Below are 25,069 nucleotides of genomic sequence, written 5' to 3' on the forward strand. Positions count from 1 at the left end.
AATTGAGTGAACTTATTTGTTAAAACCATGATATTGTTAGATTTTAAAACAGTTCTACACAAATTAACATTTTTTGTATGTCATTATTAATATTTAATATAACTAGGATGTAAAATAAACATTATTATTTATTATTAAATTATCAATATAATTAATGTTTAACTAAACTGTGTATGTGTTTAATTATTTGTAAGGATGTCTTCATATTCAAAATAAAATATATTGATTAGGATGTTACTAGGTCAGCATTTCTGTCATACACTTGTAAAATGTTGCTTCAAAAAACATGAAGATGTGAAAAACTATATCGGTGCAGTGCTTAATCAGTCTAAAGGCATACATTTTAGTTGTATATTTCTATACATGCATGCGTGATAAGGGCATTTAATTATTGGAATTTCCCACCCAGCATTTTATGGAGATGTTTTGAGGCGTGTTCGCAAATTAAAATATCTTGAAGAAAATGTTTATATTAAACTGTTCAATTTAATTAACTCATTTTTGACGATGCTGCTTCAGCATCGTCTAATTTATCATACCATGGAAAAATTCGTCACATTGGCGAGCTATGTAAAAGACCGAGCCAGTCCGATTGAGATAGTGTCGATTTTCTAATCGGCATATCTCGCTGATTAGCATTGGTAACATTCTGCAGCAGAGTTGTCGTTCATGCCTCAACATTGGGTACGACTAAAATGCGTATATGACTCATATCGGCGGGTGTGACTGAAAAGTGCGGATATGAACAGAAAATGGCTTTTAAATGTATTTTCCTTTATTTTTGTTATTTGAAAATTGTTCTGTGACAAAAATACACGTCACTAATGTGTAATTTTACGATCGAAAAAGTGATTTTTTTATAACAAAACTGCAAAAAAAAACGCATAAATATTGCCTATATTCGTTCATATTCGCACTTTTCGTTCATATCCGCGGATATGAGTCATATACGCATTTTAGACGGACCGCTCAAGGTCATACAACAACGGCCGCGCCCATGAAAGAATCTTCACACTCGTGTCAATACTTTCTTACAGCATACATCGGCGTGTTTGGCTATTTAGAAACTGTCATTTAGGATATATGAGCTATTCATTAACTAAATCTCCGCTAATGTCAACAATGGATTGAATTCGAAGGATACTTTCGATGTGAATGCAGGACTTTCTGGATCTTGACAGCTTGACACGGCAAAACTGGTATTTTTAGTTATCAATTTAAGTCACATTTTGCTGTGTAAATTTTATTCAAGCATTTTGCGACTTATTGAATGACTATGATACCCGATATCAACATATCACATGAGATTTGCAGATCACCAAGCTGTCCTGAAAACATTGATTACAAAGCCTTTACTCATATTACGGGTTTGTATTATTTCTTCTTTCTATTTTAGTATTAAATATCATTTTTAAGTCAAATGAACTGTGTCACAGTAAAAGAGACATTTATATGTTGCTTGATACAATCATGTACATCTATATCAAATGAGATCATACTGTAACTTCAGTGATGAATTTCAGTGATTAAATAAAATCCGAAATGTAAGTCACTCCCATCTCTCTCCCGCAGCGCGCATACCTAAAGGTCCTGCTGTGTACCAATCAAGATCCAGATCCAAAAATATTATACATAATTATGTATCATGTTGTTTAAAGGGGATGATTTTCCCTCTGTTGTATCATTGTATTGTTTTACCTTTTTAATCAGTGTGTTTAAAGATATATAAACATAGCTCAAGCGTCAGAGCTTCAGGCAATGAATATTTCACCCCTGATCTTTTTTTCTAATTGATATTTTAATTAGCTAGTTCCTATATTAAATACAGTCAAATATATGTTAAGTAGTATCTGTACACATTGGTAGCTTAAATTTGTACATTAAATATGATGTTTTAGTTTTAAAAAGATATCGTACAAGTGTTTATGCTAGATGAATTAAAAGCTTTAGTCTAGCGGTATTTAAACATTTTTAAATGGTAAAATTTTCTGAAATGTACACATTTTCTCTTGAGCACTGGCCAGATATAAAATGAATACCATTTAGCCACTTTTATATGAAGCCCTGCATGACCAGATCTCAAATGTTTATCCCTTTTCTCTGGCACCCTGGTCATCTCCTGTTGATCACCTAACAAACACCTATCAAAATGGCAAATAATATGCAGAACAGTTCATTTTATTCAATGGTTGAATGAAATACTTCAGAAAAAAATTGACATCCTTTTCACATGAAAATTTTAACTTACACAGTCATGGAAAAAGAGCCTGCACCGAACACATATCAAAAATACTTTTCATTTGTGGATCAACCCATATCTATGTGCATAAATATCTTAAGTCTTCATGAAATCAGGACAACAAATTGTATTTTATGTACTAAATTGATCCGGCTATACTTATCAGATTATAATAAGCTCAATCAGTATATTTATATCATTATTTATGCTTTGTGTATTGTAAACATATACACAATCATGCAGTTACATGATAGCAATAAATAATAACAAACCCACCCATACTAAAAAGGTCATTTGCAAAGCCTATGGTAAATAATGTGAACACATTGAGTGTAATCGCCCTCTCGTGCCAGCAAAAACAACACATTGACAGGTTGTCATTTTTGACAGTTCTACTTTCACTTTCATTTTGTGATATCAAACTATCAACAATTATGTGGCTGAGAAAAATATCGCTATTGCTTATTTAACATATTTTCTGTACATTTCTTCAATAAACTTACATCAATACACGATTATCTTCATTAATTCAAACATTCCTGACAGGCTACCACTTTGTTTACATATTTCGCTTACATTTTGAGTGCATAGGTAGGACCGCATTACCGCTTACGAAATGTGTATGGCGTACCATTTTCGTCGAAAGTCAACAAGACCTACTTGGTGACAAGAGAAATGTACTTTGACGTACAATATGTATGTCGAAGTACAAAAATTGTACTTCGACGTACAAAATGAAATACACTTCAAAGTATAAATTTGTACATCGAAGTACAATTTGTACTTCGACGTACATGTTTGTACTTCGACGTACACATTTTCTTAACATCCGATCAAAACACTTGTCTCATGAGCCGCTTTTCCTTCAGATTTATTCAAAATAAATGTTTAAAATCCCTTTTTTAATTGAGGACAAAATAAATAAAAATATCAAAATTGAAAAAAACAAACATTTTACAAAGAAGTTTCCGAGTATTTAATGCATTGAAAAAGATTATATACCCATTTGAAGAAGATTCAAGGTTACCTTTTAAAAACATAAAATTATGAAGCATATTGTGAGTATGTATTGACCATGCGGGCCGAAATATCACGGTCTAGCGCATTACTGTGTAGGAAATTCCCAACAGTAACCAAACAGTTACCAAACGATTACGGGATTAAACATGTATAATAACCGCCCTGGTTAGGTTGTATTTTGTGTTAACCATTATTTTTATAAATCAGAGGTTAATTCCGCCACGCCAGGTCAATTAATAAGCACAATATCTATGAGTTAGCTGTAGATAGTGGCATAATTTGGTATAAATAATAATAATAATGTTCAATAAATACGCTCGATATCTATAAGTTAGCTGTCGATAGTCGCATAATTTGGTATAAATAATAATAATAATAATGTTCAATGTCAAATATCTCTAAAAGCAACAGATGTAAGGCGTCTTCTGATTGGCTAACACTCAAGGGTCAGTAAAGACTGAACGTCGAATTACAATTTTGTACGTCGAAGTACAAAAAATGTACTTTGACGTACATATTGTACTTCAAAGTACATTTCTCTTTTTACCTACTAGGTCTTGTTGACTTTCGACCCAAATAGTACGCCATAAATGTGTATTCATACTATTGCCTTCGAGGTACTTATCCAATGTTTGACGGAAAGGGCCAAGAATGTGCGATTGTGGGTCAAGTTCCCCAGGGGTACTACGTCCCCGTGCCCCCAATTTTTTTCCGTACCAAAAATTGTTCGTACCCAATTTTTTTTTTGTACCCAATTTTTTTTTCGTTTCCAAATTTTTTCGTACCCAAATTTTTTTCGTAACCAACTTTTTTTCGGCATAATTTTATCGTTCCCAAAATGTTCGTACCAAGTTTTTTTTTCGTACCGACATACACAATTGTGATAATGTAGATCAACTTAAGTTGATGCTTTTATATCCATCCTCTGCAAAAGCATCGTCACACCAGTATTGTCAGTACTTTGATTATCAAAAGGATATGATGTTGACGTACTTTAAAACACATGCTTGTTGGTTTTCGATTCACTATATCTTTCTTCTCTTAAAATTTGGAATTATTAATGGAATGACCATTTTATATGTTTGATTCTAATAATTCAATAATCATAGCTGGTTTTCTTGGTAATTCGATTTTACAGTACAGCCTTATTAATGTTTTTATTTTTTATTTTACAGTATTGCCCTTTTAATTATATTGGAATTTTTTGAAGTTATCGTGTCATCGATTTAAAATTACGTCATACGACACACTTTTACTGTATAGGTCATCGGGTTTATATCGTTAAACTGTATTAATATTTTCTCTCTGACGGGAGTTTCTTGTTTGTTTAATTTTTTTAGCAGTCACATAAACAACCAAGCTATGTAATATGGATCTTTTACACCCATTATTGATGCTTCTTCCTGTATTTGCACGATGATAATCTTAAATATTATATATATGATGCTATATTCACAAATCTTGTTATACAAATCAGGGATATAGTTGACACTTGTTCGTAATTTAATTTCATCGTTCCTCAAAAAGTTGAAACTCTGTTGCTCTGGTCTCCTTCCTACCATTGAGTAAATAAATGGTGATTCAATTGAATGCGTTAGTTGCAATACTATGAGGTTAAATTTGTGTTTACACTTATATGTATTATGGATATTGCTGGGCAAAGTGTGAGGTTGAGCGCTCTAAAACCGGTTTAAACCCCCAATGCTTTGCATTGACTGTTTCAAGGAGGTGACCCCAGCTTTATTCTTCTATGTGTGTTTGTTGTTTCGTATTGTGCTGTTACGTAAAGTTTTGGCCATTTGTCACTTGCCTTAAATAAAGGACCAAATTATTGTTTATAATGAGAATGCAATACTGCTCCAGCAGCTGGAGTTTCACTTCTTTATATTGGTTATAAGTTGCATGTTCCTTTTTACAGGCAGACTGTATTATGAGAGACTGATGAGCATAATGTTATCTCCCCAAAAATAGCATGTGTTGCTCATACTGAGGACAAGACCACAATCAGTAAGAAAACTAGTGTATAAACACCACTGAATTGTGACAGTTTAGGCGGACCAAACAAATTATATCGTTATTATAAAACATGTTTCCATAAAAATATAATTTTGTATCACTTATGGCATTGGTGAACAAAAATAAATTATACAAATGATGATTTTCCCAATATTGACTTTTTTATATGTCTTTGAAGAAAAATCCTAAATGATATAACAGAAACATTCATATTTTTATTCCTGTGTTACAAGTATATATCTTATGTTATGTTGTATCACTGATCTATGAATTTTAGTTACAATAATATAATAGATCTACGATTTGATTTGATTTTTCTATATTGAAGCAAAAATACTATCAAATTAGCATACCTTTCTTGTGTGCAAGCACTTGAGAGATCATGGAATTATTTTACTAAGTTAGCCTAAGTTCTTATGTTATTAGTGTTAAAACAGTGATGTTACATGTGTATAATTCACTTTAAGGTGCATCAGTATTATAATGATAAATGTATAAATTAATAATGTATCAATTACAATGATAAACTGTGTAAATATGTCAGTATTGAAGAATAAATTTGAAGCAATATTTTCAATTAAGACATTTAACTTGAAATTGATATCATTTTTTTTATTTTCTCAGAAAAAAATGTTTATGTCATATTATTTTATTGTAATATTTATTAATTTCTTAAAGAACTTTTAGAACAATAAGCTCTTTTCCATGATTTCGTTTATTAATTTTGATTACATGTTTTATTATTTTGATTGTATTTATAAATTATGTTCATGCAAGTATGGACATGGATTATTTTAAAATCAAATTACACATCAAGTTTTGATAGAAATGTTTAATATGCAAGTGTCTAGTTCAATTATAATTTGAATTAAAACTGCATATATAAACATTATTAAAAATATTCCCAGATTGATGTCTTATTCCAACTTTAAAAAGTGTAGTAAATTGAACGTTAGGTAGCTAAAAATCTTAAGTAACAACAATACCAAATGACTTATTTCTACAAAGTAAGCCTACTGCTAGAGTAAGAAATAACTTAAAAGGGTGGATCATAAAAATGTAAGAATGACACATATTTGAAAAAGATAAGGGAATACAAATGGATCACCTGCCATTCTTCTTTAACTAAATCTGCAGTGTATGTGCTGATTCATATTTCACCCGCACAGTAACAAAAGCACTATACACCAGAATGAAAACTTTCAAACTTACCCTTCACCAGACAGTTACAAACATAAGTTCATATCACAAGAACAGGCTTCGCGAAATTGCCGGTCCGTCGGTCCTGACCGGCAATTTTTCATTTGGTCCGGCAGGTTTAACCAGAATGTCGGTCCTTGTGACCGGCAAAATAAATGTGAAATGAATGCAAACATATCATATTTTTTCAAAGTTGAAAATTCGAAGGGCAAACCTTTTACTACAGTCTACATCATGAAAATGAAATCGCTCATTGTTTTGATGTTTGCAATAAGTTTGTTACGTACAATTAGCAAATCCAACTGGTTACACAACACCTACTTCAAACTAAGTCGCAAAATCGGCAACTGCGTTCTAACAAAAAATCTTGATAGCTTTGATATATTTTTCGAGTAGATAAGGACATTGAAGTATGAATTTCTGTATGAAGCATTTCTTTAAAAAGGTTGTTTATTAAATATAAACAATGTTCTAGTATTATCTTTATAACATGCACTCGTCATAGGTCTCCAAAAATGTTATCATTTTACATTGTACAAGTTAGTGTCAGTAAACCGCAATTTTATTTTCGATACTTCTACAATCTTTAGTCTACGTTGTTAAAATGCGTAAATGGATATCATTGGTCAGTTAAATATAGTTTGACCAATTAGATGCCCTGTAACTGTTACATATTTCGCTGGATGTAAACATCCAAAATGTCGTTTTTACGCTTTTATGATGGCGCAAAGCCAGGTAAGAAAGGTAAGCTAACCGACGATAAGAAAAAAGAAAAAGCGAAAGAGTACGAGTCTCGAAGGGTGGAAAGATCTTTCCAATCAAAATGGAAAAATGAAAGAGACTGGCTTGAATACGACGAAGAAACGAAAACAATGTTTTGCACTTGCTGTAGGGCAAATTCACAATTCAGGTCAGTGTCTGTGAAAGGGAATACTTTCGTAGAAGGCAGCTGTAATTTTCGGCATTCGGCAATCGTTGATCATGAAAAGTCAACACCCCATGAGAAAGCTCTACGCATGTCAAAAACAACGCCATTGACGCCTTCAGAATTGAAAACTACCGAAGCTGGAAATGCCTTGAAAATGTTGCAGGCGGCAGAGCGTAACAAACTGTGTTACCTGTTTAGAAACGTTCATGCCATAGCAAAGAACAACAGACCAATTTCCGATTATAAGTGGTTATGTGAATTAGATATTGCTAAACAAATTGAAATTGGATCAACATATATAAACGATCATGCAGCAGTGAATTTTATCCATCACATTGCTAAGGTTGAACTCTCTCACACAGAAAAACAATGTAAAGCTGTTCCTTTTCTGTCTTTTCTGATGGACGGAACTACAGACATCTCGGGATCTGAGCAAGAAACATTGTATTTACGGTATTCCAAAACTGGCAATGTAACCGAGAGGTTTCTGAATACAAGTTCCCCGAAATCAACAACATCTGCAGACCTGTATGACCACGTAATTGATGTGCTCAAACAAACAAATATTGACAAAGGTAATTTAAAATTAACACCAGCACTAAAAGATAAAACTAAATTTGTGTTTCTTTTAATATTTATTTAAAAATAAATTTGTGAATAATTAAAACCATCAGCATCTGAACAAATAAATAATTGAAAGAAACTGTAAATATAAGCTTTGAATCACTGAATCAATGTTTGCTTAAGTAAATGTCATGATTTCTGCTCCTGCCATGGCAATGGTTTTATCAGAAAGAAACTAATATTCAATAATCAACCAACTGTATACATTTCAGACAAACTTGTGGGCATGGGTACTGATGGTGCTTCCAACATGACGGGTTCTCGTACAGGATTATCAACTTTGATGAAACAAAGAATAAATTCTGAACTAGTCAATGTTCATTGCTTATCGCATAGACTGGAATTAGCCTTCAGAGATGCCATTAAGAAAAACAAGCAGTATGAAAAGCTTATGACATTTCTCATTGGCGTACATTATTTCTACAAGAAAAGTCACAAACAAAAAACTGGCCTTCTCACAGCTATCTCCACTATCGGCAAGGGAGTGCTTCCACCTAAAGTTACAGGAACCAGGTGGCTACCTCACCTCTTCAGATCAGTTACAGCGCTTCTCAAGACTTTTCAGGCATTAGAAATCCACCTTGCGACTGCCAGTCATGGAAATCCTAAAGCAGAAGGTCTATACAAGCTGATGACAGATATAAATCTGTTAGCGTTCTGTATCTTTCTACTGGTATGAAATTCAATGTGATCATATTTCATTTTTGTAATTTTAAAGATTCAATAACATGATTAAAGAATCATGAATGTAATACATATTTCATCATTATTTTATACCTGCAAGGTTGTTCATCACCAATAAATTGTTTATTTAACATACAAACACTCATGTTGTAACAAACCTATTTAAATTAATATACTAGTATGGTATAAAGATTAACATATAACATGAAAGCAAAAAGAATTTAAGTGCATACATTCATTTCAAATGTGTATAATTATGTATATATATAATCTTCAGGATGCACTGGACCCAGCGATGAGGCTTTCCCTCAAGCTCCAAAGATCTGATGTGACGCTCTGTGATAGCCTGTGCTGGATTGAAAGCACAATGGAAATTCTACAAGAAAAGAAAGGAAGGTACTGTAGTCACCGTTCAATATTAAAATTTGCCATGAAATAAAAAGAAACATAAACTTATCAATAATATTAACCAATCGCAGTGTTAGTAATAGTATGATCTGTATCATTATGACTACTAGAAGTAGGTTGCATATTAAAATAATAAATTGACTGCTGGCTTGAAAGGCTACCTGAAGCTGCCATCGAGCTTCTACAAAAACGAACACATGAAGGGATAGCGCTTAGAGGTAATGCGTCAAGCATGAGCTATGCAGATGGCATCATTGATAGTCTGGTCGAGGCCATAAAGACAAGATTCGTAACAGAGTCGAAAAACATTCAGAATGCTACTAAGATTCTGCACTTGAGAAGTTGGCCATTAGGCAAATTGACAGGTTTAATATTCAGTTGATCCCCAGTTATTGCCCAAGTTCAATTGATATAGAAGTTTAGTTTCTTCAGTTGATGTTTTCAATGCAATGTTTGCATGCTAGCATAGTCTTTACAGGGTTTCATTGTTTGTTTTATTTTGGTTTGTTTGTTGTTGTTACAGCTAGTATAATTATAAGCCAACGTTTCAGCCTGTGTGAAAGCAGTTAAGAGTTAAGTGCAAAACTCTTGTCTGGCTATAGTATAAAGCTTTCTGTTAAAAATCAGTTCTCAAACGTGCTGTATTTCTAGTGATCGAACTCTGATAAATATTTGTTGTTCATTAATATAACAGGAGATTTCATTAACCTATCTGCAACAAGTAAAGTTGTTTGCTAAGTAAATTTAGAATGTAAACATTCATACTTGGCCAATATATTAATAATTTATATAAAACGTAATATTATATACTAAAACGTATGGTGTTGCATTTTGCCTCACTTGACTTGACTTCACTCATAATAATGGAACATTGAATGATGTATAAAAATTTAAGAGTACATAATTTTTTTCATAAATCACCAAAGAGCAAGCTGCAATGGTTGTGTTGCTTATTTCAATAAACAGAAACAACATATAATAATTATAATACTAATAATTACATCATTAGTTACAATTTGTCTCTTATAGATAAAAAGTTTATGGTTGCGTATATTTCATCACATAAAATGGTTAAAGTTTTAGCATGTGTTACCTTTATTTCAGAATATGGTGATGAGGACGTTCAACTGGTGTGTTCCCATTTTGAGAAAACGCTGAAGCGTGCGGTGGCAGAGTTCACACCAGTGGCAGCAATAAACGAGTGGAAACTTTTGAAGAAACTGGTGCCAAAAAAGTAAGTTTTGTGTTGTTTGTTTTAGTTAGGAAACCGTTTCAATTGAACTCTTTAAATTATTTGAAGAAAAACAACACAGAAATAATATACTTCCGGGTACATTCGGTTGAATACCTATGTAATGATAATGTTTTCAGGCATGGCAACGACTTATCAGACCTGGGATGGGACCAGGTACTGACAGGAGCAGTGGCAGATGATCTGCCAAATATCACCCTAGTGATTGACCTGCTGTTGACGCTCCCATCCACTAGTGTGCGTTGCGAGACCGCATTCTCACAGCTGAAACTCCTCAAAACTTGCAGGAGGCAAAAGATGGGGGAAACTGTTCTACTGGACCTGATGACCGTCAAGCTGTTGTCACCCAGCATAGATGCCTTCAATCCAGAATCTGCTATAGATTCATGGCTGGTAAGCTTAACTTGAAGTCAAGCTCATTTACAATATTAAAACATGCAACCAGCCACTATGTGCAGTACCTCCACCATGTTTTGGCAAAGTATTGTTTATACTATTTGTTATAATATTGATTGGGCATTGGAAATTTAACTTTTCAGGCTGAGCCTTCTGGTGGAAGACGGACATCTTACACACGCAGTCGCAAGCGTAAGCATGACCCAGAAACCACAGACATTTCTGCCCCATCAACTTCTTCAAGTGCAGTGATATGCCTGGAATCAGACTCCACTCACTCCGACTCAGAGGAAGATGCTGAAGTGCCTGTGCCCAGTGTGGTACAAATCACTAACTTCGAAAAGGAGATTGACAAACTGTGTGACAATGATGAAGAAGATATGGAAATCGAAGAAGATTGCGAAGACTTTCAAGACGAGATGACAAACACTGAAAAACTGCTGTCTTATTAGAATAAAGGCTTGTTGAGCTAAAATAAAGGGTTTTTCTTAATGTACATAGTTGTGTTGTTGTTTTTTTTCGGTCCGGCTAAATTTTCTCCGGACCGGCACATTTTCTGAAATGCCTGTCCGGATGACCGGCAGTTTTTTTCCGATTTCGCGAAGCCTGCAAGAAAGATCACCTACCAAACCACAATTTACCAGCATGGTAGTAACCTTCACATCACAGCAGCAGCGTTATTATAAGAGATTCACCTTTCGCCAGAAAAAGTGTTTATGGCTCGAACAATTTACAACAATGGTCAGTAATGCATCATAATCATTATAACAGCATAAAAAGAATGTAAAGGATAAACGTATTCACATAACATAACAACAAATGGCACGTTTAGAATGCATCCATTAAAGAGCAATTTTTATCTTGCTCGGTTTATACTTACCCGTATAGCTTTGTGCAGTTGGTCTTTCATTTCGTCTGCTTCTCCCGACAAAACGAAATTCACCAATGGGTTCTGCATATGCACGTGGTTCTTCAACCATTTCTTCAATTGTTTATTCAATTTCTCTGAAAACAGTGTACACTCGTTTTGAATGTGTTGTTAGAATAAATTGCTATTTGAGAACATCGTTAATTATGTAATTGTATATTATTTCGAGATCAAGATTATTTAGTTGGTCTTGTATCGAGCTACCTTAAGCAATACAATCCATCTAGTGAAATTGCAAGCACAAATCTTGAAAAAAAAATTGTAAAAAAAAACACATATCGATGTTTTCCTCAGATAATGAACGAAAGAAGTCAATAACAATAATATTTTTCAATATACGTAAAAAAGAATGGAATGCAAAACGAATATACAAGATCTCATCTTAGATTTTAATAGAAGCACATTTCAGATTGAAAAAAGTATGATTTAAAAATACAATTACATTTCAAGACACAAAGCATAACAATACTAAAATATTTGCTTTGTGCACACGATAAAGCTATACCTTTGGTGTGAATTGTGTGAACAATCACAATATGAGCAATTGAACGATCCTTATTTCGCAAGCTAAAACGAAACATACATCATCATTTTTTTTTGCCCGATGTAACCGTTTTTCTGCGTCATTTTCGAACAGTGGTAACATAGATAAATCAGCAATATATCCGCAATGATCCTCTTGGTCGAGGAAAAGATAGGCAAAGGTAAAATTTTGTCTGCGAGTCACAAGTGTATATTGTTGTAACGGCGATGCTCTTCTTGAATTCATATTTTATATCTCTTTTTTAATTGTATTATCCGTTTTACGGGATAAGCAAAACAACTATTCACAATTTATTTATGTCACCTAAAAATACTTAGAATATTCCTTAGTTAGTTTACTATTGACAAATAACACACAAGCGGTAGACTTACTTGGAGACAGAAATGTAACATCATGTGGTTGGTAATGCCATTTAGTCCCGCATACTTGAATCTGGAGATCAAGATTTGTGTCCACTGTGATTACTGTTCCAATTTTACCGATTGTCTAAAAAGGAACAAACGGTTTTCTCGGTGTTATCTCTGGTTTAGATGCATGCATACTAAATGCTATGTAAACGAGAAAGAAATTGTTGAATTTTATTTTTTTAAACACATGTTCAATGAGAACTGTTCAATATTAAACATGTCATGGTCTATGTGAAAAGCACTGGCTTTGACAACTAAAGGTCAAGCGGTTGACGTTATGCTCGTCTTTCTCACAAAACATTTTGCCAAGATGCAGTTTGCTCGTCCGTTTTATTCTATTCGTGGCATGGTATGGATGACTAGATGACAAGGTTGAGGGATGCATTAATGCATTTTTTTCATTTTCAGCTTATTCTACAGTATTTGTCTTGCAGTATTTTATAAATGTGTAGATATGTGGCGTTTATATTGTCTAATTACAACAATGTATCTAAATCGATAAATAGTAACTGTTAAGACAGTTTGGACAAACCCACCTGTTCAATCATAATTCCTTTTAGGTTCTGCGACGTCTTTTGGTTGCTGCTTATCTTTTCGATCTTTACGATGTCACCCTTTTTAAATGTAAATGGCGATGAACCCTCCGTACCATCACCCTCTTTAATAGGCGATGAACCATCCGTACCATCACCCTCTTTCAATTGCGATGAACTATCCGAACCCTCACCCTCTTTAGCTGAAGATGAACCATCCGTACCATCACCCTCTTTAACTGACGATGAACCATCCGCACCATCACCCTCTTTAACTTGCGATGGACCATCCGTACCATCACCCTCTTTCAATGGCAATGAACTATCCGTACCATCACCCTCTTTAACTGGAGATGAACCATCCGTACCATCACCCTCTTTAACTGGGGATGAACCATCCGTACCAATATCTTTGTTTCTCTCACATTTCGGGACATTTGTTGTAGTAGTATTACAATATTTAGGCAGTACTGCTTGATTAAAAGTCCACCTTAAATCAACACGATATATATTTTCAATCAAAGAATAGTAAAAGCAAACATTATGATGAACATGTCCATTATCAAAACATGAAGATCTAAATTTGTGTTTCCCTTCAAATTATGTGGAAATCGGATAATTTATCACTAAAATTGATCATTGATAAGCCGATGGCTGTAACGAATCAAAAAAGTTTTGGATAAGAATAAGGTGTTGCTAAATTGTCGAAATCTGAACTGAATTTTTTTTAATCTTTTATAAATCACTGATATAAATTTATTGTTTTATTTAAGTTTTAATACGTAAATATTTGTGTGCGTGAAACTGAAGACATATTCCATGATGACATAACGGAGCATATATTTGTCCAGCTGTGATATTAACATAACTTCACAATAAGTAGTACTCAAACACCAACCAACACATAATTAAAACCACTATTAAAATACATCTTACCGACAGAAATATAACAGTACATTTTCATTTTACGCGATTTCTTGTTACGTAACTAAAACAGGTTCACTACACTTTTACTAAACGTCAAGTGAAGTTAACAACCAATTCTTATTAAACACTTAAAGAAAACAATGCACACACTTTACATCCAGGTTTATGCAGAAAATGTCGACTGTGCATATTCATGATTTAATTATGTTCTCATAATAGAAGCACGCGTTGCAATTTAACATTTAGTAGATATATAGCAAACAGATAATAGATTACAGAGTTAAATTTGTAATTTTTATTTGAAGAATATAAAAATGTACGCGAATGTGCTTAATGTGCTCCTTTTCTCACCACCATATAAGAAATGTCCAACCAACAGTAGTCATTTTTCTGAAATTGGTATTAATAGTGAGCCAATGAAAAATTGGGAGCAAGCACTGTTGATGTCGATACAATGCGGGCCGTTTTAGACTTAATTTCAGATGGACTAGTAACAGATCATCTTAAAATGATTCCGGTTGTGGCTGTTACTGATTGTCCATAAAGATCGGGTATCCATTACAACCCTTTTCTTTAATTTTTGAGTGACACGGATTTTTCAGTATTATGTTTGGTTAAACATTTTTTCCAAACACTACGTATAACAACAATGAGGTAATTTTACACTTAAGACGCATATCCGTTCATCAATAGGTGTACCTTTTTCCACTAAAGTCCACGAGAAATATGGTTCCGTCGTCGTCAATACCAAATCGTTTTTCTTCCTGAAATCAATATACATATGATTTATTATTTACATATTTAAGTAACATAAATACTCAATGTCAACGAGTGTTTCGCAAACATTTCGTAAAATAAAGTTAACCCCTTAACAATCATAGTTATCCTTATAACAATAGACAAAATTTCAATGCTAGATGTGGTATGGTAACATCTTTTTTGAGACGATATACTGCATTTTAATTTCCGTCGAGCTTACAAACCTGCCGAAGCCAATCTCGCGGTCGCTCGTAATTTGAATATCGTAGTCGGAAATTCACATGTATTGTACTGTGACACAAAAAATAAAGACAAACATTTTGTATCGCTTTAAATCAATGTTTCCCCGACCACATCCGTCGTTGAAATTTTGACTATTGCTATAAGAAACATTGATGTGTTTTGTGTTAACTTTATGTTTCGAAATAGTTTACGAACTATTCGTTGATTTTGAGTATTAATGGGTTTTTGACAAACGTAAACATGCCCAAAGTATATAACAAGTTTATTTTGTCCAATATATTTGAAGTTATACGTTTTATTTCCAGGATATGTCCATATTGATACAAAATAAATTCGATGAAAATGTGTTATTATTTTAAAATTGTCCATGAAAAGGCATTTACAAACTAATAAGAAGACAGTGAAGTAATATTGGTAAACTGTCTCATATGCGCCGGTAATCATTCGTTAATATCTGTTCCGTTATCACTGTGGATCACTTCTCATTGAGTATGTGTAAGTATTGATTTAGTTTAGCTGAAATTGATTTTGAGTGTTTCAAAATTGCATCAATTTGGAGTGCCCACAGTCACTTAACAGATCATCTGGTCCTTATTAACGGGAAAATAATACATCTAAATTTGTAAAATCAATTTCGAAACTGAATTCTAATTCCTGGCATTAACTACAAAATACTCACGTGCCATTTTCGAATTCATTTAACATTTCAAATTTGTTGTTTCTTTATAGCACAATTTTGGGACTAGAAAGCACTTTGCATTAGTACATAAGACAACACGGATTTAGGGTCCTTGTAAATACCGAATTTTCCTTTTTCAATTTGCATTCGAAACAACGAAAAACAAGAATTAACGTATATTTGTTCACTTTCCGATTTTCTTATAGCCGGATCAAGAACGAAAAATCAAAAACAAAATTGAGTTTGTTGTATCATTTTTCGGTTTAACAAAACAAAACACGAAACATACTTCCCTATTGATATTTCGTTTAAATTTTAATTATACAAAAATCAATATTTGAAAATGGAAACATAGTCCCTGCTTTCATTTAACGTTCTTGAATTGATAAAACGGTAAACGGAAAACGAGGGGCGCTTCGCTGCTGTTTTGGGGAAATAAGTCATGATGGCTCTTTTTGCGCAGTTTTCTCCCTTATATATTATTATTTTGAATACATACATGTACATGTACATAATTATAGAAAAAGAATAGTCGAGTTTTGGGACAGCTATTGTTTGCTAGTCTTATGGGAAAAATTATAGATTTAGTAACATTAATTTGTGATACAAATTTATCCCATCTTCACCCCAACATTGACGGTATTACACCCCATGGAATAAACTAGCCTTTTTCCAACCTTGTTGAACAAACCTGTCGTGTGCACGGACTACTTTTTATTCTACCACTGAATGATTTTTCATAAGAAATCTCTAGAGTCGAGAAAACTTTAGCTTTAAAATTATACGACCTTCAACCTTTAGATCTAGTCAAGGGACATAATTTTTAGTCATCCGTATAATGAATCAGCTGATTGACGGCGTCATATAATAAAATTCTTATTGCGTCATTTTCCAACAATATGTGATGTCATCTTTTGGTGTACACGAAACTAGTTTGCGATGTCTGGGAATAGAACATTGAAGACGCACATTTTTTCGTGTTAATGTATCCTTGATGTAATTATGAAAAAGTGCATATTCTATGGACTACTTACCTCGGATGGAACCGATGAGACGAAGGATTTAGATCTACATGTAGATCTAGCTTACTCGTGTTATTGATTTTCAGAATGTGCGTGCCTAATTGGATGTGAAATTGTGTGTGTAGAACATACTGATGGGTGTATTTTGGTTCAGTAGTCTATTCGAATTGTTATGCTTTTGGATGTAAGTAAACGTAAGGGAATTTTCTTTGATGAATAAACTTTGTCTTTGTTATTTTATCAAAGAAAGTCTGTTCAGTACAAATAGCCCGTTTGCAGCACGTGTTTCGAAGCTTAACTACAGTGTGTGAAGGCTAGATCTAGACGCCATCAAAATCTGCCGCGTCCATGAAACAATTAGACGATTATAGTTTTTTTGATAATTTATGTTTGGAACAACTCTGTGTGTAAATCTGCATGTACATGTATGTTGACATCGACATCAATTTGTCAGGAGCAATCGCCACCATATTGGATTTTGAAAATTTTTGTTCGAAAATAAAATGAATTATATTAAAGTAAAATCTTCTTTTCGCGGTCGTAATGTGTTACAATTTGCATGCTGCGTAAAATTGAATCGAGGCATATGTTGATATTTTTTTTCATTTTACAGTATGTGTGTGAAATTTTTAAGACTATTTTGCGTATCAGAACAAGTACATTTTATATCACTACACATGGTTACATTCGTTAGATATGGATTTTAAGCGCTTTTAAGAATGGATTTAAATTATTGTTAAGGTTATTTGATCTATTTATGCTAAATGTCAAGTAGAAAAAAAATCAATGGGATAAATAGAATACTAGGTTAGCGTTTAAAAGAGAGAAGTTTATGTTGCGAGGCTTAGAACACCGGGAGCGCGAGCCTTGGCGAGTTTTGGGAAAGCTATTGTTTGCTAGTCTAATGGGAAAAAGAATAGATCTAGTAACATTGAATTATGATACAAATGTACATGCATGCTTATGTTTAAAATCATTTGATTTTATTAACGTGCATTTCGATAATCATGGCTCAATACAATTCTTTGTTCAGCGAAGTTTTTCTCTTCAAGTAACTAAAACAATCGAATAACTTACTTCATTGAATTCATATCTGTTTAACAGCCCCGTATTATTGCTTGACATGTAAATTCAATACACTTTTCGACTAATGCATGTACTTTAACAGATGCATGCAAACGCGCTCCTCTTCGCGGCTCATGACCAAAACCTCCTAGAAGAACTATTCAATAAAATAAGCTCTGACACTCATATACTAGTATATTCTTGACTCAGCAAATCCTGTATGTATAGTTATAAATGTAAAAGCTTTTCTATAATGGTTTTCGAGTTTCATTTCAGGAGACAACTAGGGTCTAAAACGGAACATTTCAACGCGTGGAAGTAGTTTCTATAGGTGTGACGCATTATATTCGCCTTCTTTATATATTTTTTTATCGGCGTTATAATATCATTGGAAGGTAAATATTCTGTAAGCATTAACTAAATCTTGGGCGCTCTTTCCAGAACATAAAATATGTTGTTTAATAAGTTATTAAATATGCTCATTCATGACTATTATTTAAGTTTATTTTATTTTCGTCAAATGCAAAACTGTTTCATATAAGGTGTTTGGTTATCATTCTTGTTTAGTGCTTAAATCACTAGACATATCATCGTTCAGTTGTTGAATATTACATGTTTTTGTTCTTAGACATTTTACCATTCCATAGTATTTAAACATTTTTTTATTTATTCTTTTTTTGGCCTGTTCTTTCTTTCAATAGTGGCAGTACGAATACAACTTTAACATTGTATTATGTAAGGTAACGTTAAAAGTAAAAGTAAAACATAGAGGACATTGAAGCAGCCACCGCCAATTGTTTTGCTGCTTAAAACGCCATCCAGGTCTAAGGGGTGAATAATAATAGGAATACGAGACTCAGGGAAAGGGATATAAAAAAAGACCTCCCCCTTATAATAGGACTAAAACGAGTTTTTTTTAATTAGTACTCCATGTACATAGTATTATGGCAAAGAACAAGACGTGTCATACGAGTCTATCTATTCAAATGGATCGACATGAAATACCGATACGTCGGGAAACATTTAGATATCAAAATGATGATCATTTCAATTTCGAAAAATACAATACCTGGAAAACCAACTGAAAATATCTACGTCTTCTTCCCTTAAGGCGTGTCATTTCCTCCCCGAAAAAAGCAGGTAAGAAGCCATGCTGATGGAAATTAGTGATTTATTCTTATGAAAGGGAAAAAACGCACAAAAGTTACATCCCAAGACAGCAGCACAGAGCAAATTTCTATACATGTTTATTTGTAGACCTTTGAACAGCGCCACTCGTTTTTCGTTTACCGCAATATCAAACCGAGAACTGTAAACGGGACCAAACAATCCGTTTTAATCTTTGCTTTTTTTATACGAAATATGAACAGGGGAAATAGATTTCGTGTTTTGTTTTATAATAAGTTCAACGAAAACGATCTAAAGAAGTTAATTTTAGTTTCGTTTTTTCTCGTTTCGTTTATTTGAAAATCGGAATATTAACTAATATTTCGTTGTGTCGAATGCAAAACGAAAAGACGATATATACATGGACCATTTAGGCAATCCTGACCCTATATAATTATTTAACAATTTGTAAATGCGTATATTGATGCGCACAAATTATATCAGTAATAAGCTGTTATGTTTTGTAAGCAGATATACAGCATGAGTAAACTGTTATTGTGTTCGATTATTCGCATTACCAAATATAGTCTAAATAGTTTGCACACACAGCTTCTATGTTTGTATATGAATCGTGAAAAGTGAATACTAATTGAATCGGCAATAAACTTACACTAATTGACCACTTTAACAGCATTATGACTTCAGTATATTCTTCAAAATGTTTGTGTATGTAGAACAGAACAGAATAGTTTATTTCGACTTAAGCATATATATAGCTCATCGTCAGAAACATACATATGCAATAACAGCATGCGTTTAAATTAATTACAAAACATCCATCATTTCGAAGAAATATAATTTAAAAAAAGCAATGAAAAAGAGCATGTTTTAGTGAGAATGTCACATGGATGAGGTTAAAACATAATGTTAAAATGTAGTTTAATAATTGAAACACGTATAACATTATTGTAAGTTTATTGTCTTTGTGAAAAATATATTATCTATCGTACATATATAAGACATTTTTCACATTTAAAAGCATTTTATACAAAACATGGCTAGTTTTCTTGACACTATTTTATTTGAACTATTAAGAAGTTCGATAAACTTGAATATATTTGGGCGAGATCTATAATACTTTTGAATTCATGTATTACTAACATCGGCATAGTAAGGGCATTTAATAACAAAGTGATATTCATTCCCGATATTATTGAACTAGATGATGTGACACTTATATTCCAGTTAGTGATATACTGGTCTCGTAATCTGTTTTTAAGTAACGGGATTAGTTTATTAGAGTTCACAGATTCGGGAAAGCCATATATTAAAACCGGTTTGGTTGAGAATGTCCCGTAATTTCGATGACCAATTGTTTGTGTTATTTTTGCGTTCAATTTCTAATCTCTGTGACAGTTAAATGTGTTTTAGAATATATATATATATATATATATATATATATATATATATATATATATATATATATATATATATATATATATATATACTTTTATTCCTCCATATACAAGACACGAAGAATGTATACATAAATAGTGACGCTTTCCTTTAAATCCGTATTACAAGCGAAGTATTAAAGAGATACATAAGCGTCGTGTTATTGTAATACCGACCTATCCTCGCGACTAAGTCTCTATTAAAAATAATAGTAAATGCTAACGCTTGCTTTTTATCCCCACGCTTTTTGAAAAACGTGGGGATATTGTGGTTATCTCCGCCGTCTGTCCGTATGTCTGTCTGTCCGTCCGTCCGTCCTGGCCACTATTATCTCCTACACTATTAGCACTAGAACCTTGAAACTTACACACATGGTAGCTATTAGCATATGTGCGACGGTGCACTATTCGGAATTTTGATCTGACCCCTGGGTCAAAAGTTATGGGGGTTGGGGTGGGGCCGGGTCAGAGATTTTCACTCATTTTGTTATGTTATTTTACATTAACTTCTTCATTTCTACACCCATTTACTTCAAATTGATACTGAACATCTCTTATGACAATACGGTCAATCTCAACTATGAATGGCCCCATTACAAACCCTGGGGCGCCCCGCCCACATAGACCACGCCCACCCAAAATTGCCTTTTACTATAATTTCTTCATTTCTACACCGATTCACTTCAAATTGATACTGAACCTCTCTTATGACAATACGGTCAATCTCAACTATGCATGGCCCCATTACAAACCCTGGGTCGCCCCGCCCACATAGGCCACACCCACCCAAAATTGCCTTTTACTATAACTTCTTCATTTCTACACCGATTCACTTCTAATTGATACTGAACTTCTCTTATGACAATACGGTCAATCTCAACTATACATGGCCCCATTACCAACCCTGGAGCGCCCCGCCCACAAAGACCACGCCGCCCCAAAATTGCATTTTACTATAATTTCTTCATTTCTACACCGATTCACTTCAAATTGATACTGAACGACTCCTATGACAATACGGTCAATCTCAACTATGAATGGCCCCATTACCAAACCTGGGGCGCCCCGCCCACATAGGCCACACCCACCCTAAATTGCCTTTTACTATAACTTCTTCATTTCTACACCGATTCACTTCTAATTGATACTGAACTTCTCTCATGACAATACGGTCAATCTCAACTATGCATGGCCCCATTACCAACCCTGGGGCGCCCCGCCCACATAGGCCACACCCACCCAAAATTGCCTTTTACTATAATTTCTTCATTTCTACACCGATTCACTTCTAATTGATACTGAACTTCTCTTATGACAATACGGACAATCTCAACTATGCATTGCCCCATTACCAACCCTGGGACGCCCCGCCCACATAGGCCACACCCACCCAAAATTGCCTTTTACTATAACTTCTTCATTTCTACACCGATTCACTTCTATTTGATACTGAACCTTTCTTATGACAATACGGTCAATCTCAATTATGCATGGCCCTATTACCAACCCTGGGGCGCCCTGGGTCAAACATGCGGCGTGGGGATACGCGTCGGCCTCTACCGCGCCATTTCTAGTTTAAACATTGCATTCTATTGTAAAAGCATTTAAATGCCACATATAACATATACAGGTATTATAAAATAGTGATGGTTGCATTTCATTACAAGTAAAATGGCTAATTAAAATTCATGAGTTTAATGAAGTCTTTGTATTATATACCCCTTTGTTAGGAAAATAATTTTCCATTCTAACTCATGCTTGATAAATTTTATTGGTATCTTGGTGGGATGTTACATTATATTCTTTTCATTTGTTTGGCATATCTATTTGCAGCCTTGTGAATGCAATTTTGTTAGATATTAATCTCACTTGTATTATGTGTAAGATAAACAGAGATGGCGAATAGCATATAAGTAGACGGGATATTTCAAGTTAAAGTCAGGACGTTTCAGTCTCTTCGTTTGTAGCATGCTTTTCGTCCATATATAAGTAATATAATGTTCAGGTTTGAAAATGTAATCATAATGGAGATGTTATGTATACACTTTGTGAAAAACTAACATTACCAACTGGATGACCACAACGGGTGTGCATACAACAATCGTTTATACGTTCTCAATGAGGATTTCCACAGTTATAACTAGAAGTGGCGCGGCAGAGGCCGACGCGTATCCCCACGTCGCATAGATGTTATATTAAAAGCAATTTTGGGTGGACAAGGCCTATGATGGTTGGGCCCCGGAGTGGATAATGTGGACATGGATGCGAGATAGACCGTGTTGTCATAAAAGATGTTCAGTATTAATTTGAAGTAAATTGGTGAATAAATGAAGAAGTTATGTTAAAACACAATTTTGGGTACGAAACAAAATTTGGGTACGAATATTTTGGGTACGAAAAAATATGCCTAAAGAATTTGGGTACGAAAAATATTTTGGGTAAGAAAAGAATTTTGGTTACGAAAAAAATTTAGGTAGGATAAAAAATTGGGTACGAAAAAAAAATTGGGTACGAAAAAAAATTGGGTACGAAAAACAATTAGGGTACGAAAAATATTTTAGGTACGAATAAAAATTTGGGTGCTAGGAAAAAAAATGGTTTTGAAAAAAAAATTGGTTAAGAAAAAAATTGGGTACGGACAAATATTTTGGTACGAAAAAAAAATGGGTACGAAAAATTGTGGGTGCGAAAAAAAATTGGGTACGAAAAAAATAGGGTACGAAAAATAATTGGGTACGAAAAATTTTGGGCACGAAAAAAATTGTGAGGGGGACGGGGAAGTAGTACCTCTCGATAAATTTGGAAGAGGACGGAAACCAAGCAGCCTTTACCTTTATCAATGGCCTTGGGATGGTAAATGTGGACACGGATGGTCGAGATAGACCGTGTTGTCATAAGAGATGTTCAGTATTAATTTGAAGTAAATTGGTGAATAAATGAAGAATTTATGTTAAAACAAAATTTTTGGTGGGCATGGTCGGACACTTTCTCCTCCTACACTATTAGCAGTAGAACCTTGAAACTTATACACATGGTAGCTATGAGCATATGTGCGACGGTGCACTATTTGGAATTTTGATCGGACCCCTGGGTCAAAAGTTATTGTCATGTGCGTCGCATGTTGTTAGTAAAAAAAATTTTTTACCCATTTTACCCATGTATTTACCCATAACTTTTCTACTTGGATGTGTAAACATGAAATATAAATACGCACCTGCAATAAGCCTGTATTATTGTTGTGACCCAAGTTGATTATTCCGATAGCCAAACATGTGTCATTTTTGCCTCTTACGCTATCGTTGAAGTCACGAACGCATTCTCCAACTAGTTTTGTAACGCCAGTGTTTGTTCCACCCGTCACTAGGCATGTGCCTAGTAACAAAAGAAGCTTAAAAATAAATATATGTTATCGAACACAATTTATGTTCTTTTGAAGAGACGACAATTTAATATAACATTACAAAAAATCGCTTAAAATCCGGATGTACCTAGTATTTAGTAAGATAAGATAACGCATACCAGTAAGATCGTTAGTGTGCATATATTGCTTTTAAAAAACAAATCTATTAACGAGTCAAACAATAAAAACGTTATCTCAACTGTTAAAAAGCGTGGTTGTATTAACAAGAAGTAATGCGGTAATACTTTAAGAACGAGACAGAGGTAGCCATTATTGTTTTCTACCGAAGATCAAGGGAAATTTCGCTGCACTGCTTTATATACAACTACGATAGTGTTTTGCCATTAATATTGTGAATGATAAAACATGTTTTAAAAGTGACCGATTTATGATAAGTATTTAGTTTATATTGCGTATAGTTAGTATTTAGTTTTCTAGTTAGTATTTAGTTTTGCTAAACAACAATATATTGTTTGGAGTCCTAGGCTTTGCATCAATGACGAATAATTTATGTCGTTTCCCAATTTTATTTTTACAAAAATACAAATCGTCTAACGAAGTAATTGCTAATTTACAGTGGTGACATTGTGAAAAGTGTCACCAAAGATGAGCACATTCATTAAATCATCTCGTTAATCATCTCGCCGATTATAATTTTAAAGATATTATTTAATAATGTGTTCTATATGTTGAAATTCCATGTTTGTGATATAACATACATTTATATTTATGAAATAACACATTAGCCAACATATTAAACTACAACAACAGCAGCATACCGAAACTGTCACAGGCTGCTAATTTAAATACCTAATATAACTATAAAGACAACAACAACTGCTACTTCTACTATTATTACTACTACTACTACTACTACTACTACTACTACTACTACTACTACTACTACTACTACTACTACTTCTACTACTACTACTACTACTACTACTACTACTACTACTACTACTACTACTACTACTACTACTACTACTACTACTACTACTACTACTTCTACTACTACTACTACTACTACAACTACTACTACTACTATTACTACTGCTACTACTACTACTACTACTACTCCTACTACAGCTACTACTACTACTACTACTACTACTACTACTAGTACTGATAACTACGAATACTACTACCAATACTACTACTACTACTAGAAGGAGTACTACTAATTCTACTACTACTACTAGACTGCTACGAGACTCTACTACGACTACTACTA

The 25,069-nt window shown here is 33.7% G+C and overlaps 3 protein-coding genes across 5 annotated transcripts in view; 2 read left to right on the top strand and 1 right to left on the bottom strand.

The window, feature by feature from the left end:
- The window catches only part of LOC127850877 (uncharacterized), a 141,139-nt gene that overhangs the window by 96,206 nt on the left and 19,864 nt on the right, over nt 1-25,069 (bottom strand). The window contains exons 6-10 of the mRNA XM_052384267.1: nt 23,650-23,807; nt 14,806-14,870; nt 13,183-13,669; nt 12,611-12,725; nt 11,648-11,772 (exon numbers count right to left, since the gene is read on the bottom strand). Coding sequence (XP_052240227.1) covers nt 11,648-11,772; nt 12,611-12,725; nt 13,183-13,669; nt 14,806-14,870; nt 23,650-23,807 — 950 coding nt within the window. The remainder of the gene's footprint in view (nt 1-11,647; nt 11,773-12,610; nt 12,726-13,182; nt 13,670-14,805; nt 14,871-23,649; nt 23,808-25,069) is intronic.
- LOC127850878 (zinc finger protein 862-like) lies at nt 7,032-10,237 on the top strand. 3 transcript variants are annotated; one of them, XR_008035548.1, is made up of 4 exons: nt 7,032-7,978; nt 8,240-8,644; nt 8,989-9,107; nt 10,224-10,237. XR_008035548.1 is itself a non-coding variant. In XM_052384269.1 (3 exons), exons 1-3 carry the CDS (start codon nt 7,174-7,176, stop codon nt 9,036-9,038), a joined length of 1,260 nt encoding a protein of 419 aa, XP_052240229.1. In that variant the 5' UTR covers nt 7,032-7,173; the 3' UTR covers nt 9,039-9,181. The 3 variants fall into 3 exon arrangements, 2 of the variants coding, with proteins under 2 accessions (XP_052240229.1, XP_052240228.1); XM_052384269.1 differs by lacking the exon at nt 10,224-10,237 and having other exon boundaries at nt 8,989-9,181; XM_052384268.1 differs by lacking the exon at nt 10,224-10,237 and having other exon boundaries at nt 7,034-7,978; nt 8,240-8,700; nt 8,989-9,181.
- On the top strand, nt 10,148-11,363 carry LOC127850880 (uncharacterized). Its single transcript, XM_052384271.1, has 3 exons — nt 10,148-10,353; nt 10,491-10,764; nt 10,911-11,363. The coding sequence occupies exons 1-3, from the start codon at nt 10,160-10,162 to the stop codon at nt 11,217-11,219; spliced, it is 777 nt and encodes a 258-aa protein (XP_052240231.1). The 5' UTR covers nt 10,148-10,159; the 3' UTR covers nt 11,220-11,363.

Source organism: Dreissena polymorpha, chromosome 11, assembly GCF_020536995.1.
Source record: "Dreissena polymorpha isolate Duluth1 chromosome 11, UMN_Dpol_1.0, whole genome shotgun sequence".
Lineage (NCBI taxonomy): Eukaryota > Metazoa > Mollusca > Bivalvia > Myida > Dreissenidae > Dreissena > Dreissena polymorpha.